Raw genomic sequence first — 18,643 nt, forward strand, 5'->3', positions numbered from 1 at the left:
TACTATAGTGAGCTTGATCTCTGCATTTTTAGTGTCAGAGATATTTATGATTCTAAGTAACACCAGGCATGGCTATTAAAGGTAAAAGAAACAGCAGGGGCATCATTCCAATTACTTAGTAAAACAATTGTAGGAAGATGTTTATTAAAGCTGGCTCTCAAGTGACAAATAAATGCATAGTTCTATTATGCATGCTAAATTCAGCATGCTGCAAGCTTAAAAGCAGATAGATCAAAACAAGAGAGATATTTAAAATCATAAAGACAAAATACAGCTATGTCAGTATGTGACAGGAAAATAATTTTGCCTTAAAAGTGATCTTCCCCAACCCCCTCAAGAACACGTAGCCACAATTTATGGAACAAAATTAAAAGCATGTTGGGTGTATTTTTTTTTTTTTACCTCATCTGGCATCAAGTTAAAAAAATTAAATGGGCTGTTGTTAAACTAAGATACAGATGACTCCCTTTATTACAAACAAAAAACTACATCACATAATGAGTGATATATAATTCATATTTATTAATGGGTGATGTTTAATTCTTAAAAAAAAACCCAAAAAACAAAAAAATGCACACACAAAACAAGCTACTAAGTAGTCTTTCATGCACATCTTTTTCTACCTCACACGGTTTTGCTGCATGATTTTTAGAGGAGTTCCCTTATTCAGGGTTGGCATATGTTTTTCAATTTTCAATGTCCAGAGCCGTATTTACAGAAAGATGTACAAATATTGTAGATAGTAGGCTGTACAACCCTCACATGATTAAAACTTCAATTCCTTGGATTTCTAGCGCTTTGTGTAAATGCCAATAAATTTGAGAGTTCACCCAACTGCGCCTCTTAACCTTTGTTCCCATAGGTGAAGGGCAGGATTTTTAATCAAGTAGCAATTTATCTTTAATTAGGAAAACATAATTAGGTATTATCATCTAATTGCAATTACTGGTTGGAGAAAGCCACATTTCACAAGTAGTGACCCATGCTGGATTATCGTTCTCCTATTACCGAATTTTGAATCTGTATTTGTATTTGGCAGATAGCCAAAACAAATTCAAAGGTAATCACCATGCCTCTCTGTGCAATCCTGCGGTCAAAGTCACCCACCGACTCCACTGCTGAATAGGAAACCAGAGATACTTCCTAAGCCATATCTTGGCCATATCTGTTTCCTGCTAAGACATCAAGCGTAGATCAAAATAATTGTATACAAAAAAACCTCATGTGAAGTAGGTTCGAGGACTGTCCCACACTTCAGTTCTGGTACAGTTAAAAACAGTTTAATGTCTCAAGGCACCACTATGGTTGAACATCAGATACACGGGTAATCAGCTAATCTTCTACTATGCTGTAAAGTCAGTAAATAGCTTGTGCAATTGTGTAAAGCAATCTCTAGAGGACCATTAGATGTACAGTAGGCACGTGTATTATAATACAAATAGAAAACAATGAGTCCTAGAAAAAGCATGTTGAGCACCGTTGTGGCATTGTTTGTGTTTCTTTACCTAACACTACGTAAACTTTACATTTACAAAAGGAAAGACTAACTTTTTTAAAGTTACACTCAAGCTTTTTGTGCTATCTCCAAGTAAGTGAATCTAGTTCCTAGGTGAACTTTTAGAAGTTGTTGGGTCTGGATCAGCTTCTGTCGCGCTGGTAGATTCGTTCAAGTGAGAGCTCAAGTTTTCTGACGTTAGGTGGGAAGACTTGTAGACAATCTCGTTCAAGTCGGACCTGATGCAAACCAAGGGCGGGTCACTCAGTGGGTCTTCCACCGAGGCCTGCGTGTTTTCTCGAGTGATTCCCATGTCCTTGCTGTGTTCTGATGGTGATTTTCTTTTCATGCGAGTGTAAGTTTTGTCTTGATTCTCCATGCCTTGCTCGTTTTTCAGAAACCGTCCAAAGAACCAAATGAAGAATCCAAACCACACAAAAGCTATTAAACTTGGAACAAAAGCCAGACACTTGACATCAAGGCTAGCCCCTATGAACCTGCTGTGTAAGAACATATCTCCCTCAACATATGTTTTATTAGTCTGAGGGTTAGTGTGATTGGACCTCCATTCCCAGGAAAGTTTGGTTCTGTTCAAATCCTTTAAACTTTCTGAGTCTTTCACTGTATATATCTTCTGCCCTGGGCCAATGTACTGTCCATATTCATGAGGCTTATAAAATATCTGGTTCTTCCACATATTAAGATCCAAAATCAAGACAAGAAAGATAATTCCATAGTTAAACCATTTACCTGCATTAAAAAAAGAGAAAGAAATACTGCATTTTAGTCAAATACCTATAAAATTGCAATAGGGTTTTCCCCAATAAAATGGAGATAATGGTGTACAAGGATTAACTGTTAATGTTTTAGGCCTGCTAGCAATTTTTTGAGAGTGCTAGTCTGCCATTAAGTGAATTGGCAAAGGATTCTTAAATGTATTCCAGACACACGAAAATGTGACTGTTGGTCCCAGAGTCAATAACTTATGCTACTTACACTAACCAGATTAAGCCTCTTTGTTTTACAGGCGCCACAGCTATACTCAAATTTGGTTTCATGTAAGTTATTCTCTAGAACATTTCAGTTAATGTTTAAAAACAAAGTTGTAATGAAATTCTTAGAAAAGTCTAACATATGATTGAACATCTCTTACAGCTTTGTAATTACGTGTAGGCAAGAAATAAATCATTTTGCAATGCAAACACAGCAGTATATCAATTGAATTCACATTGCTGTTTGTAGGTGACCTGTTGATTAAACCATTAGTTGATGTGATTCAGATCAATAATTCTCGAGCATTCAAGACTTTGAAAATAATTGCATCGAATGCTCATTGAACAGAATCCATTTATCAGACATATAAATACAACCAAAGCTGACAAACTGCTCTGGAAGACCTGATTTGGAGAAATTGTAACTACTACAATTTCTTTGTAGTATTTAAAATTTTTATACAAGTAAGACATTGCTTAGAGACATATTATCTAATGATATCTTTACATCTGCAAATGAAAAGAATATGGGGAAATTTTCAAGGGATACTAGATTCCATCATAATTTTTATTATAATCACAATTTATTGCAAACTTTACAGTATCAAGTGTATCATAACGTAGTAATACTCACCTCATAGGTTTGCCGTAGCAAATTAGGTGAAACATTTAACAGGTTCTAAAAGCTTTAGTTATAAATATTATATAGTATGTCAAAATTATTTTATTTTGTATTTGAAGATAGAATATTGTACGTCACTAAATTCTGGCTTCATATGATTATAGAACTCTTGGGACAAGAGAGAGATAGAATCTTGGTCAAACTTACTAAACCAAGAATGGTAGAAATGAATTTCGCAATATGTATTCTAACAGAATATATAGCTCTATAAAAATATAACTTTGTGAAGAGTTTAGGAAAGTGTTTTATCATCATTGTTACACATTTACATTCCCACCTTATGCAAAATTAAGGGGTTTTAATCCTGGCTTCAAAACTTACTAGCTATGTGATCTTGGGCTAGTTATTTAAATTTCTTAAATCTCAGTTTCCTCACATGCAGAAAATAATAATAGTACTTATTAAAGCGGTTAGTATTTCATAAAATTATTAGATACTAAACACAGTGCCTGGTACATAATAAAAACCAATAATTGTTACCATTATTAACATCAAAGCTTTGCCTAAGCCATGATAATGTCTGCATTTGCATGGGAAGGTACAATTCTTCTCTATCAAGAGTATTTATGTAAACTCTCTGAAGGGAAATTATAACTCAGCCTGTCCTGAAATTGTTCAGCTATACGACTGTTAAAATCTTTGTAATGGAAACTCTTGCCAGAATGTTTTATTTCACACACCCGCACTAGAGAGTAAATTGAAACATTGGGAATGTTGTTTCCATATATGATAAACCATTTATAACATCTGGCATTGTTCAGTTCTAACCACTCCTGTTCTCCTGGAGTCATATCCAGAACTAAAACAGATTCTTACTAAGGATCAACCATAAAACAAGTAAAGAAAGCTCAAACCAGAGAAATTCAATCAAATCCAAAGGTGAGCATTATTACCGAATATTTATTGTGCTCATAATAGACTCTGTGGTAGGATGCCTTAATGGCTGCTGAACAGACCTTTCTGCCTTCCAGGGAAGAACTCAGCATCTTTTTTTTTTTTTTTTTTTTAAGATTTCATTTATTTACTGATGAGAGACACACACACACACACAAAGAGGCAGAGACAGAGGCAGAGGGAGAAGCAGGCTCCACGCAGGAAGCCCGACGTGGGACTTGATCCCAGGACCGCAGGATCACACCCAGGGCTGAAGGCAGATGCTCAACCACTGAGCCACCCGGGCTGCCCAGAACTCATCATCTTGTTGGGGAAACAGAACAGTAGCAACAACAGATCAATAATAAAAAAAAAAAAGGAGGCCACACTGGAGAGGTGCCAAATGAGTGATATAAACTACAAATGCAGAAGATGTTGGGGAAACTGAGGGCTTATTTCTGCAGGAAGGATTTTGGAGGAAGTAGCAATTCATGTGGTCCTTGAAAGAAAAGAAGGACAGAGAACAGTCTGGAGAGTGGTGCAATTTTTGTAGTTTATGTTTTTATTATGCTGCAGATAAAAATAGCATACAGAAAAAGATGAGGTGACATGAAAGGAGAGGGAAAGAAAATAATAGAGAATATTGTAGGAAGAGAAAGCCAGAGAGGAATGAGCGACAAGAGAATTGGAAAAGTCCTGGGCTTCTCACCTAGTATTAAAGAGGCAATAGTTGGTGGCTTCGATGATGGAAAGCAAGTTGCGAGAGGGGCTTTGGGTGCTTCTCTGTTGCAGGAGATTCATACTTATTCTCTTGCTATAAACTACATGTGCTGTGAAGACAGACTAGATGGTGAGGAAGAAAGGTCCTTGGGTTTGTATGACTGACCATCACCTTCTTGATTCACGAAGGTCCTTTGGAGAAACCTCTACTCTCTCCAGGTCATTTTTATTAACTCACGAATAGGGCAGACTCTCATAAAGTGGTCCCTGTATCTAAGGTAACAGGATGTCAGAAACCAACGATAAGCAGCAACACAGAATCAGGGAGAAGAAAAGAATGCTCAGTGAGCTTGGAGGGTGCTTTTCTGGTGGGAAAAGATGCTCAGACAATGTTACTAGACAACAGAAAAAGATAAAAATCAGAGTATTAGAATTGAAGCGAAGGTACATCCATCAAACTAAAAAGAAACCCTGAGGATAGGAGGAGATTTTCCCCAAAATTTCTACATTATTTTTTTCCACTACCTAAGTCGAATGGTGCTGGGTGAGTTCGGCCACTAAACTGTAACACTAAAGAATCACTTTATGTTATTTCTCATGTGACGTGGAGTCTGAATATTTGGATGAGATGGTGGGAGAAGCAAGTTAAAAATGTGCTGCCGGGCATCATTTAATGGGCATCATCACCCCTCTCACACACAGCTTCACCAATCCGTGAGAGGGAGAACTGCAGGTGGCTATCAGCAGACGAAGCTCATCCCAACACTTAGCTTAAATAATACAACTTGGGGTTACCTGTTTAACCTCTCCAGGCCTCAATTTTTTTTTTTTTTTTTAATTTTCAAATTGCAGAAACTGAACCGGATGACTTCTAGTTCTAGGAGTCTGTCCTCTTCCTCCCAATCCTTCTACTTATTAGCTCTGTGAATTCAGTTTTTTATTTGGTGAAATGGAGAAAAATAACAACATAACTACCTCAAAGGATTATTGTGAGGACAAAGTGAGAAGTAGTATTTCAAAGTTCTCTGAAGTATATTAAATTTTCCAAAAAGGTGGGGGAGTATGATTTCTATAATTTCTTTCCTCTATGTCTTCAGTCCAGTTGGTATAGGATCTTGGTGCTCGAGGGAGAGAAGAGCATGTAACTTTGTAACAAAGATACATCCTAAATGTGACCAAATGTCCCAGTTTGGATAAAACAGCATGAATCACTGAGCACTGACATCCTTGGGTAGATATAACTGGACCAGTTGTCTGGGAGGACTCAGTGTGTAGTTCTATGTAAACAGGCTTTGTGAAATCAGCATATTTAACATGTTGAAAATTCTTAGCAATTGATCATTTGTCTACAACTTACAGAAGAATGGTCCTGAGAATAGGTCATTTATATACACAAACTTTGAAGCAAAAGGCCAGGAAATAGTGTCTCCACCTCTCCACCCACAGCAGACAGGCCACGTTGGGGTGGAAAGTGCAGAGGGGAGAGGAGAGAGTAAGAGAGGCTCCCTACTGACATAATATTTCTTTTTTTTTCTGTGGCTGTAGCACTGTCTCTACCTCTCCTATCCCCCTGTCAAAGCCAGTCAGCTCAAACTTGGAAGCTGGTAAAAAATACAGAAGAAATGGCTCTTCTTATTTTTTGTTTATTTCCAGCTCACCTGACATAAACCGCTGGTCTACTTATGCATTTGCACAGAGGAAGGATGCTTGTCTTTTATTCCACATCCTTCCTTCTACTTTGCTACACAGTGTTTTGTTACTTTTGTAGGGCCTTCTCCTCTTTAAAAATTACTGTTGCCCTATGAGATGAGATGTGGCAAAGCGGAAAGCAAAATCATGTGACACAACTCAACCCCACTGTTCCGGTCTATAAAGTGAGGGAGCTGAGCTGTATGATTTCTCCCCAGCCCTAAAAATCTCTTTGACGAGTCTGTGAAATAAACATTACCTAAACCTTAACGTTTTATGATGGGCCAGGAAATCTCACCATTAGAGCAAAAAAGATGGAATACACGATTTTCACGCAGAGAAAGCTTTCCTTTAAAAAAAACCCCTGTATATTCTGAGAAACAACTATTTACCATAAAAGATAAATTTGAGTCCCTGAAATGACCCACATGGAAAGGATATCAGACACAAAGAGGAATAGAAGTACTCTCTTGCCATTTCCCAAGTGTGTTGTTGTGAACGTACAATCAACCATAACAAGAGGTTTGGTATTTCAGCATTAATCATAGGAGAGATTTCGCATTTCCCCCTGTTGTTCCAACCGCATAGCATAATGTAAATCAGCAAGCAGGGAGGGTAAGAATCCATACATTATTTCTATTAATGTCCTCCAGAAATATCTCACTGTCTCCTTTAATGAGAAATCACTGCATGGTGTTGGTGGGATTACCTCTTTCTTGTATTTTGTGCCTTTAATGAATCCTACTGATTGTCAAAAATGATATTATAATGATAATTTTATCTTTTTACATTGTGGGAGATTATAGAAACCTGGGCTTGTTGGTTTTAAAAGGATTCTTCATTAAATATCACCATCACTTAGCATAGGAAATGACAACAATTTGGGGGAGAAATGTAATTTTTTCAACTAAGGATAAAAGAGTATTAAGTGCTGATATTTCCACCATATAATAAGCCCTTCATTATTCAAATATGCAATTATAATAATAATAATATTATTATTATTATTTTACTCAGGAGAGTTGCCATTTAGCATTGAGATTGAGCTGTGCTGTGGGCATCGTTATACCAAATGAATGCCACCACTTGGCCAGACTCTGGCATCCAGTGCAGTTACATGAAATAGTCATGCTCCGCAAAACCTTTTAAAATCCATATGGAAAAAAAATAAATAAATAAATAAAAAATAAAATCCATATGGGATAACAAGCAACCATGGCCTTGAAAAAAGATAAATGCTGGATAATCAAAGAAATAACAGTTTGTTGTAATAGGCTTTTTGGCCATATTCAGTGTCCTTTCATTCCAGACATGAGCAGTGAAAACAGGGCTCACTGAGTTAGCATCTCTTCAAGTAACCCCCAGGTAATTTAGGGATATCTGAAAACCACATTAAGTGCTTGGGTCATAAGGAGGACATTTAGTAAATTGAAAATATTTACTTAAAAATTTATGAATTAATAAGAGCTATTTGAGAGTTAGTAGAGTTTCCTTTTAAGACTTAAAAGCAAATGAATATAGCTTCTCTAAGTGCCTCTCTTGTCATTGTCATTTCCTAAGTGGGACATAATCCAACATGATGAGCAGAGGTAGAAACTTGTGATGATAAAAGGAGAAGGGAAAGCCCTAGGGTTCTACTGAATTAGGTGACCATCAGACTCTGACTTTCTTGAGATTATGGAATTGTGTCATGTTTATTTCTGTATTCCCCAGATTCTAACTTAGTTTTAGACACCTATGAATTCAGAAAATAGGTAAACCCCTGAGATGATGTGTCCAGACAAATACAAGGAATAAAGTTACAGTCTTTCAAATCAAAGACATGTGTCAAAAAAAAAAAAAAAAAAAGACATGTGTCACAATGATCTGGTGAATTCTAGGATGCTGCAAACATCAGATAAAATCTGGAAAATTGGGAAAAGCAAAATATTCATATCTCAAAGATGATGATTCATTATCTATTTCAAGTCTCTCTTCTGGCTGCAAAGACCAATCCTGAAGAGTGTGTGAATTTTCTTACAAAAATCCTCATATATGCACAAATAAACACAGAACACCTTAGATTGGATACGGCCGACCAGCTCAGGGGCAGCAAGGGCTGACAGGCTATGGGGCAAAGCAACCATGGCCTTGAAGAAGATGAGTTTTGGACAAGTATGAGGAATTGCTGCTTTATGTAGAAATAAACATAGTTAACTCTTAGAGCTGTATAAATGTGTTGAAAATAGAAATTGCTTCAGGAAAGGCTTAAAAAAAAATTCACAACTGAGAGAAGAGCAAGAGGTCCTTGTGAACTTTGGATAAATTCATGATCTTTGGAGACTGTCATGGTGAACAGGATGCATCCTATTTCCCTATAACAAGCCCCTTGTTAATTTTGCCAGACGGAATATTCTTCTGGATGAACCACTGGCCTGCCCTCCCTAGCACTTCCCACGATCCGGCTGACACAGGAGAGCTCTTTAAAAACCAATCTCTGGGAACTCATTTGCCAGAAATCATGCACCTATGGAAATAAATGGAGGGGTTTTATTCATTACTTTCCACACTCCTGCCATTGTAAAGCACCTGTGCCCTCACACCGCTCAGGAAACTGAAATAGGACACAGACGCTATGGAGGTTTGTTTACTTCTACATTTTCCATTTTTGCCAAAAGGGTTCCCGTGGGCATCATCGTGCCAACAGTGTGAATTCTCTCCTCACAGATGCACAGGCCTTCCTTCTGGCCTTTCCCCCACCCCCTCCTAATTTACTCAGATGATGGCCACCAATGGGACACTTCCTTTGTCTGGCTGGGATGACAGATGGCAGAGCTTCCACCGGGATTGGCATTAATAGGACTCAGAGGAGCTTCCGAGAGTGAATTGAGAGGCCATTCCTCTCTTGCCTCCAGAGACTTAGTACATCACATTTTGAATCCATCTTTGCACTCACCTCATAGGTAAAAGGGAAGAGGCCAGAGGAGATAATTACACGGTTGCATTTAGCATTTATGTTTAAGAGAAGAACAATGGGCTTGGGCCAAAAGCATCAATGTGACCTAATGACTATTTATTCCCTTTGTTACTGAAGTCAAAATTCCCAGAAAAAAAAATATTTTAACACACCCTTGGATAGAGATGATTTATTTTTATAAGCTGCAGCCCAGCTTATAAAAATGAAAGCTCATACACACTGCAGCAAACCATCTGTCAAGGGGGATCCAGATGAGCTAAACAGATGCAACAATTCAAGTCATTTCTGAAATGCATAAATAAAACTAGCATGGAATCAGGATTAGAAAATACCCAAATCCTAAATGCTTTTAAAATGTCAATGGGAACTCATCAGTGTCAGATAACACTCTACACACAGAGCTCTTCATTGGGAGAGAGTTGTTTTTTTTTTTTTTTTTTTCCACCCTTGGCTTTCTCCTTCTTGACTCAGAACAGTAGAGAACTCAGAATAGTGGATAAATAATGCAAGAGCCCCCTCTCAGGCTACCTAATGTTTTTGAATTAAAAAGGAATCACAAACTCTGGAAGGGCTCCGAAAGGAAAAGCTTCAGGTAAAAGCAGTGAGAGTTTACTGAGTGCTTACTAATGGCAGACAGTGTTTCAAGTGCCTTATGCATATTAATTAATCTAAATCTCACAACAACCCCATGGGACAAGTACCTTACTCCCCCCACTTAACAGACCAGAAAACTGAGCCTCTAAGAGATTAAGGAGCTTGACAAGGGTCACACCAATAGTCCAGGCACCAAACCTTTACATTCCATTTTCTCAGCATGCACTGAAAATTATTTCTAGAGCACAGCAAAATGATAGTTGAGGCCATGGTGGAGCCATCTTTGAACCCAGAAGGACCCCAGCAGTCTTTGCACAGACTCTTCTAGTGCAGAACAAACACAGGTAGAGCAATAGATGGAACTGCCTTAGGGTCCATAGGATCCCTTCCCATCCCTGACTCCAGGTCACCCAGATGTTTCCCATCATACTCTGCTTTGAAAACTACTTGCTTGGCCCCAATTCTGAACATTCCAGCTCCTAGCAGGACTCTATCATGTACCCTTTTCACTAGCACCCCATTTGTATTGAATTTTCATTCTGTCTCTTGGCCTTTGATCTTAAGAGTTGCATATGAAAATGGATTAAAGCTGAGATGAGAGGGATTTTGACTGTAGAAAGTGCTTCTTGGCAGCAGTGTTTCTCAAGGAGTGGTCCTCCGGCAGCATGCGAAGGCATCACTGGGGATTCCTGAGAGAAGGCTGGATTCCAGGCTCCACCTCCTATCTCAGACAACTGGCTCTGGACATGAGGCTGATGGATCTTTTTAACAAACTCTCCAGGTGATTTTCAAACACACTGAAATTTGAGAACTACTGATGGATATAGAGAGAGTCATGCTTATAACCCAGTGATAATACTATATTTATGTATCAAGAAAAGCACTGAGTTTCCCTACAAAAAAAAAAAAAAAGCAGAACTTGGAGGAGCTGATCAAGTTAGCGTTTGCAGTTGACTCGGAAATTTGCAGGCTACTGACAACTGAGCATATTAAAACACAACATGTACCATGGTTTTGGAAATCTTATCTAGGTTTCCCCAGAAACAATTATCTTACAAAGTCAGATAAAGTAAAAGGCCCTTCACAGGAGACTAGCTGCTACCTCAGAGTGTCCTCAACCCCATCTTCAGCAATTAACAGAACAAAACAAGAGGGGAACAGTTCAGACTTTCTTTAGCCTCCAAACCTGCCACCATTTTCCTAGATTTTTTTTTTTTTATCATGTATCTGGGGAGGCACATGATCATCCTATAACCCAATTTAAGGCCAATTTAGGGTCACCATTTATGGTGGAACCCTTCACCCCAAAGCCCACGTGTACCCTATTTTATTTTGGATTTAAGCTCCACAATCCTCTAAGGTCTTCCCGGCAGGTCCAGGCACCCAATCATTTGCACGGCCCATCTCAGGCAGACAATCTGACTTCACCTGTGACTTCTTCAGCACAGAGGAGCAGTTCCCTATGACCATCATCACTCAGGGGTGCTTTTCAAAAGTCACAATCCCTGGCCTTTACCCAGACCTCTTGAGTTGGAACTATTAAGAATGGGGCTCAACAATGTGTTTATCCATAAATATGTATCTCGAATGATGTGATTATTAGCATCATTTGGCAAACACTGGATCAAAACCTTAATTACAATCCATTTCCACCTTCCTACAAACTTTATTAATGTGCAGTCTCCATTTCAAGAACTTAGCCAGTCTATCTTCCTTTTAGTTTCTAGAAAATAATATTGGGTGGAATAAAGATTTTAAGTTCAACTCCATAGGAGGCTTTATCTCAAAGCTAATTACACTGAAGCTTCAAGGACTCCTGTATGTGTGTCCCTCTTCCAAGGTACTGAATATAATTTTTAGTTGTAATTTTGCTTTTATATTCTTAAACAGACCATTCCAAATTGTGTAAGCTTTGGGCTCCACAAAACCTGAACCTGTCCCTGTCTATAAATGATAGCATATATGACAAAGCCCTGCCAAATAGCCCCAAATTAAATGTTTTTAACAGCTTGATTTTTTTTCTTACCAATGCGTTCCTCTGAATATCCCCCTTCCCTTTTTAACCTGATATTATGCATCGCAGCAGTATATTTTTGATGGGGATTCTCATACTCATTCAGAGACTATATTAGTGCCATGATGGCCTGGGACAAGAGCTGATAGCAAGAACAGATGGTCTAGGCAAAAGCCCACCCAAAGGGATATGATGATGCCATGTGTGTGATAGCTGTTTGAGAAGTCCAAGAGGGTAGATGCTGCAGAGATTAAGTGGGGACTCTGAAACCACACTATGTGACCTGAACTCAAATTGATTGATTTACCCAGTGAATTTAATAGATGGGCCTCATTCATTCTGAATAGGAAAAGAAACCTGCTGCATCTTCCCTATTCATGAGCTCATTCTCCAATTTAGGAAGGTCGCCTCATGCTCAAAGCAAAACCAGCCTTCAAGTTGAGAAGCAAAGGTTTTTTGCAGGACTCAGATGTTCACGTTTTCTGTGCTCAGGCTATTTTTACTCAGCAGCACAGACGGTAGTGTAAGCACAGATTTCTTCAGCAGTTTTTATTATAGCAGGTGTGGGATCCTAAGCCATTGTCCTTAAAACATGCACACATTCACTATGTGCATTTGAACAGCTTGGGAACTAACGCCATCCTTTATGTGATCATTCAGCTGTCTGCTTCTGGTTATAAAGAAGAGAAAAGATATAAAACATAACTTCAGGAAGACCTTTTTTAGATGAGAATGACTGAGGTGTCATGGAGGAATATTATAATAAATCATACCGGAGCAGTTGCAAAAGGCAGGCATATCTGCAAATGAGATAATCTGAGGATCTGCAAGAGACTCACCTGAGAGAAACATGAGCTCTGCCACAGAAGGAGGTTTTAATCATATAAGAAGTGGCCTAACTCCCTAAACACATAGGGTCTGATTGGTGTTCTAGGACTCCACTGTTCCAATCTCAGGAGTAATTGAGGAACATAGCGTAAAGAGTATTAATATTGAAAATATATACTGAGCTATACATTGCGAGAGAGCAACCCATCTAATGAACAAAACCAAGCAGTATATGGCATATGGTATAGATAGCTAACTAGCCATGCCAAAAATGTGGCCTCCCACCAAGCATGCTAGAACAATAGATGTGATGCCGAAGTGGCTGCCCGACTGAGGACCACACTTCCCACTTGACTCTAAGTGGGGCCATCTGATGAGTTACTGCCAATGGAATGTGACTGGAGGGCACCTGGTTTTTTTCCATGTCAAGGTGGTTAAGAGAAAGGTAAACCTTCTTAATAATCTTCTCCACTCTCCCTATTCCCATTTGCCTCCTGGATGTTGAAATCAAAATCATTAAAGCCACTAGTAACCTAAGTCTTGATAATCTGATAGTTTGGAACCCTTAAACTGACCTGGAACCACCTTGCACTATTAAGTGAATGAGAAATAAAACAATATATATGCATGCCCCTGAGATGTTACCGTTTGCTTTTTTATAGCAGCTGGTATTACTCTCAGTAAGAAAAAGACCATCAAATCGTGTTTAAAGTTGCAGCATACCTGTTATGTGAATACGATATTCCTCCTTGAAGATCTTTTGGAAGAAAGGAATCTTGAACTGCATGTGAGGAGTGTGCAACCCAGGAAGATTTACATCAACATCCCCCATAAAGTGTGGGAATTCCCAGTCCTGTCAAAGAAAATCAACATAAAAACATATTTGTGATTTGTTTCATTCCTAAGCAGCAAAACTCCAAAAATTGACTTTTTACAAGCACTTATTTTAAAATCATTTAAATGCAGCAAGCTGTTGGATGTATCTGTTTCACTCTGTGATGGTTATTTTATGTACATTAGGTAGTTGTATGTATTCAAAATCAAAATTAAGTCATAACTTACATCCTCAGATTTTCACTTTAATGTGGTAATAAGAAACCAATATAGAATTGATTTGCATCTATACGTGTTTATCTCTTTCATTCTAGAGAACTGATCTTAAATTTTTATAGGAAGAATGTGATCCATATTTTATAAATATGTGGTAATTTTGTTATATTTTGTTTCACTACCTTTAAAAAATATGAACCCCATAATACTATGTTTTGTGTTAGAAGACAAAGTAAAGAGGATCTAATTCACTTAACCAAGTTTTTCAATTCACATTCAAGGGACTTTTATTAATCATCTCTGCTAGTAACTACATGCAGTGGAAAAATGCCAAAGACTCCTGTTCTGTTCTCTTGCAATTTAGCATCAATTTGAACCAAATGATGGAGGGCCTGACATGTTAGCATGGGAGATGAACGATGAATTAATTCCCAAATTGTCTTAGTTGTTTTCTTGTTGTAAGGCAAAATCAGGAGGGATGACCCTCCCTCTCATAAGGAAGGGGAGCAGATGCAAATGAGGATATTTTTAGGTGTCTCATCTGCTCTGGTTTTTGGATAGAGCACCAAACAAAAGTTCACAGCTAGCATGTGAAGAAAGAAGAAACTAAATATGAAGAAATATCTGAGGTGGATCCATAGGCATTCATGCACATATTTTCACTTTTAATAACTAAATAATCACTAAATTATCAGCCCTATATTTAATGATCATCTTTAAAAAATACTACTGAAAAAGCAATGAACAAAATATGAATTTCAGATTTTAATACATTATGTCAATTTGAAAAGTTTTTCCAGGACTTCTATATATGCAGCTGATACAGAGGTGCCAAAAATAGAGCACCTGAATATCATAGGAGTTTCCATCTCCCTTCCACTCATTTATTTATTTCTATTTATTTAATTATTTTTTAGAGAGAGAAAGAAACCATGTGGCGGGGGTGGGGGTGCAGAGGGAAAGGGAGAGAGAGAATCTCAAGCAGGCTCCTAGCTTGACACAGGGCTCGATCTCATGACCCAGAGAACACAGCCTGAGTGGAATTCAAGAGTCAGACACTTAATCCTTTGAGCCACCCCGGGCCCCCACCACTGGCCTTTTGCTGAGAATTCTGGTCAAGGGAGAACATGTGTGAGTGGTAGTAAGCAGGAAAGTTTTCACTGTCTATTAAAAAAAAAAAAAAATTTCATGATCTATGGATCACTTCAAACTGATACTAGGAAATAAATACACAAAAAGAAAAATGAAATGACACCACAGCATTTTTTTCTATTGTTATATATGCAAATATCTTGTCGGTCTCCCCTCTCTTTACTTGTCAGACATCAGCAGTAAACAGATGTGTAACTTGGAAAATTCAGAAAACTCAAAGTATAAGCTGATAATTTAGAACATTTTGATCTAAAATATTAGTAGAAAATAGATTGGTAATAATAGTTGTGAATTACTGCATTTTATTAAAATGTATTTTCTTTTATTTTTCATCAATACCTTGCTCCTTCTATGTTACTTGAAACACACTTGCTAAGAGAATTGGAATTGAATTTTTTTTTTTGCTAAAATATAGCTGCTAAAATCTCCCATGAAAAATTACGTTTGATACATAAAGGGACCAATAACCAGAGTATCGTTCACTTGCCCCAGATTACACCACAAAGTATTATCAATAGAGCAATTCTCCTTTTTTATTTCTTGGTTTAAGAAAGAGAGGACTTCTTGGTAGTAATTGGGCAAGTATACTTAGTGTACCTTCTTTCTGGAAAGATGTTCTTGGACTGTTCTCATCTAGTTTTTTATTCCATGAAATGAAAGTTTTTTACTGAGTATGAAATTGGTTTTAGTTTGAAAGTAATCTCTAGAGATTTTTTGTAGAATGAGATCAAAACTTCATTCACCAAAAAAATAGTTCTTCAATGATTTCCCACCTGTACTTGGAGAAAGAAAGATGAATTAAGGAAATGGAGTGCAGACCAAAGTCTTGCTCCTTATCTGGATGATGGCATTACCTTTTTTTTTTTTTTTTTTAAGAAGGGATCAGGAGGACAGGCAGTTTGGGGGAATGTGTGATAGAAGTGGCTGGTGCCTTGTAGGAAAAGTTTCTTGAAAGAAGATTAATAAAAAAAGATGATACATTCTCTTAGAGTCACCCTTCTACAGTACTTTGTATAATCACCATAGTTTGGTTTTCAGAACTCTTTTCCTTAGTGTTAGAATTCTCTGCTGGTTAACTCCAATTTTTGTACTTCAATTCCTACTCTGCATACTTCTCCAGATTCATTATTGGGTCAGTGTAAACTCTGGCCTCACCTGACTTAGGGTGGAATGGTGATTATAACTGGTATTGTTTGTAGGAAATGTGGGGCTTGCTTAATGGACAGGGGTATCTGAGGCTGATGATACCCCAGATATTTACTTAAAAGAGGTAAAATGGGGGGTGGTGTTCTGAATCTCCCCTAGGTATCAGCCTCTTTCTTTGTCTATAAATTGGAGTTAAATATAGCAACCCCACAGGCTCCTTGGGAGGATGAGATAACACCTGGACAGCAATGAGTATGCTGCTGGAGACAAAGGGAAGAGACAGGGAAATAGCCAAGAAACATGGGAGATTTCCCCACATAATCCCAAGGGACAGGTTTATCCTGAGCGAGAAGCAGAGGAAGCAGATGGGTCTGCTTTCAGAATCACACACAAGGCTGCTTCCAGGTCCCGGTGAAGAAGGTCAAAGGCCGTCTTCTCATTTCTGCTCTCATCACTGCACAGTGCTGGCCTCCTGAGGTCCCTGGAACTCTGGGCAGAGTGGGCCCCTGGGAGCAGGGCTGTAGAGAGGAAGGCACCTCTCTCAAGGCTCAGAGATGTGTGAAGTGACCTCCTGAGGAGGATGGAAGAACAAGAGCAACTTGGTTTCTTACCTAATGTGGTGACACTGTTGCGACCTCCAGAAATATCTGTGGGGGACTTTAATGGTGGGGGAAGGGAGGCACTACTACCCTGCAGGTGGGAGCTGGTAAGCTAGCAACATCAGTAACTGAGGAAAGCTGTGGACACTGGGCATCAATTATCAAGCACTTGCAATGTCCTAGCATCATCCTAGGCTACATATTTATATTTATACCTATGTACAAAATGATCCTGGAAGCTTCCTATTATTATTTTTTAAAAGATTTTATTTATTTATTCATGAGAAACACACAGAGAGAGAGAGAGAGAGAGAGAGAGAGAGAGAGAGGCAGAGACATAGGCAGAGGGAGGAGCAGGCTCCATGAAAGGAGCCCGATGTGGGACTCAATCCTAGGACCCCAGGATCACACCCTGAGCCAAAGGCAGATGCTCAACCACTGAGCCACCCAGTCATCCCTATGCAATGGTCTGCAATCACATTTCTCAGGAATTGCAACTCCCTTGTAAATAGTTGTTGCTGTTTTTTTTTTCTTTTCAGATTTTATTTATTTATTTGACACACAGAGAGAGATAGAGAGCAAGAGAGCACAAGCAGAGGGATTGGCAGCAGAAGGAGAGGGAGAAGCTGATTCTCTGCTGAGCAGGGATCCCTGACGTGGGGCTTGATCCCAGGATCTTGAGATCATGACCTGAGCCAAAGGCAGACCCTTAACCAACTGAGCCACCCAGGTGCCCCCGAAAGCTTCCTATTATTAACCCATTTACAGATGAGGAAATTTGTTTTAAAAAGCTTGGCACAAAAATGACGTAGTTGTGATGTTGCAGAACACAGCCTGAAGAATAAATACTTCCCCTCAGGCCATGCTCTCTTTGAACAGTGACAGCACTTCCTGTTTTTTTTCACTCCAAACTTGGATTATTTTTACCTGCCGCATCTGTTCTAATGGTGAATCATGATGACCGTCATCTCCTGCTGTCTCCCACCAAAAGCCAGTTCCCTGAAGAGATTTAAACTGCTTCCCCCATCCACCCCAAAGGGCTCTCATTTTTTTATCTGACCTGGATTTAAACAAGAAAACCAACTGTAGGGACGCCTGGGTGGCTCAGCTGGTTAAAGCATCTGCCTTCAGCCCAGGGTGTGATCTGGAGTCGTAGGATCGAGTCCCATGTCAGGCTCCCTGCATGGAGCCTGCTTCTCCCTCTGCCTGTGTCTCTGCCTCTCTCTCTCTCTCTCTCTCTCTGTCCCTCATGAATAAATAAATAATCTTAAAAAAAAAGAAAGAAAGAAAACCAACTGTAACTCTTTGTCCCCTAAGCAACATGGGTGGTTTCCCCACATAATCCCAAGGTCAGGTTTATCCTGAGAGTGAAGTGTCCCACGGACACTTCTAATCAGCCTGGTAAGTAGGGACATCTAACAGGTCATTCCTATAAAATACGGAGATTCTCTTGACATCATAACTGGATGCATAGCGAGTTTCATACACAGCTTGGGTATAAATGTTGAGAATCATGGCTCCTTTACTGCCACATAAATGTAAAATATATATTTCGAACACAAGATGAAAATGTTAAAGAGAATGACAGGGCAAGATATGGTTAGCTACTAAGACCACAGCAGAGATAGGTTAATACTGTGCCTCTTAAGAAATGCTCATTTATTTTGTTCTTCAAGAAATGTTATCAATATTTAGTAATTCAAAGCTTCCTTGCTCCTTTCTGCTATTAAATCTAACAATCACTATGGAAGTCGATCACATTTGTGGTTCAGCGAGGTGTGAATTATTTAGGCTCATCAGATGATTCACACTACCCCAGTTCTCATCAGTTCATGGTGATGGACAAACCTCCA

At 38.7% G+C, this 18,643-nt stretch overlaps 1 protein-coding gene across 1 annotated transcript in view; it reads right to left on the minus strand.

The window, feature by feature from the left end:
* Positions 1-502: 502 nt before the first annotated feature.
* The window catches only part of TMEM117 (transmembrane protein 117), a 234,379-nt gene continuing 216,238 nt past the window's right edge, over positions 503-18,643 (minus strand). Inside the window, exons 7-8 of the mRNA XM_072767889.1 lie at positions 13,567-13,696; positions 503-2,245 (exon numbers count right to left, since the gene is read on the minus strand). Coding sequence (XP_072623990.1) covers positions 1,599-2,245; positions 13,567-13,696 — 777 coding nt within the window. The 3' untranslated portion in view covers positions 503-1,598. The remainder of the gene's footprint in view (positions 2,246-13,566; positions 13,697-18,643) is intronic.

The sequence above is a fragment of the Vulpes vulpes genome, chromosome 8, assembly GCF_048418805.1.
Source record: "Vulpes vulpes isolate BD-2025 chromosome 8, VulVul3, whole genome shotgun sequence".
Classification (NCBI taxonomy): domain Eukaryota; kingdom Metazoa; phylum Chordata; class Mammalia; order Carnivora; family Canidae; genus Vulpes; species Vulpes vulpes.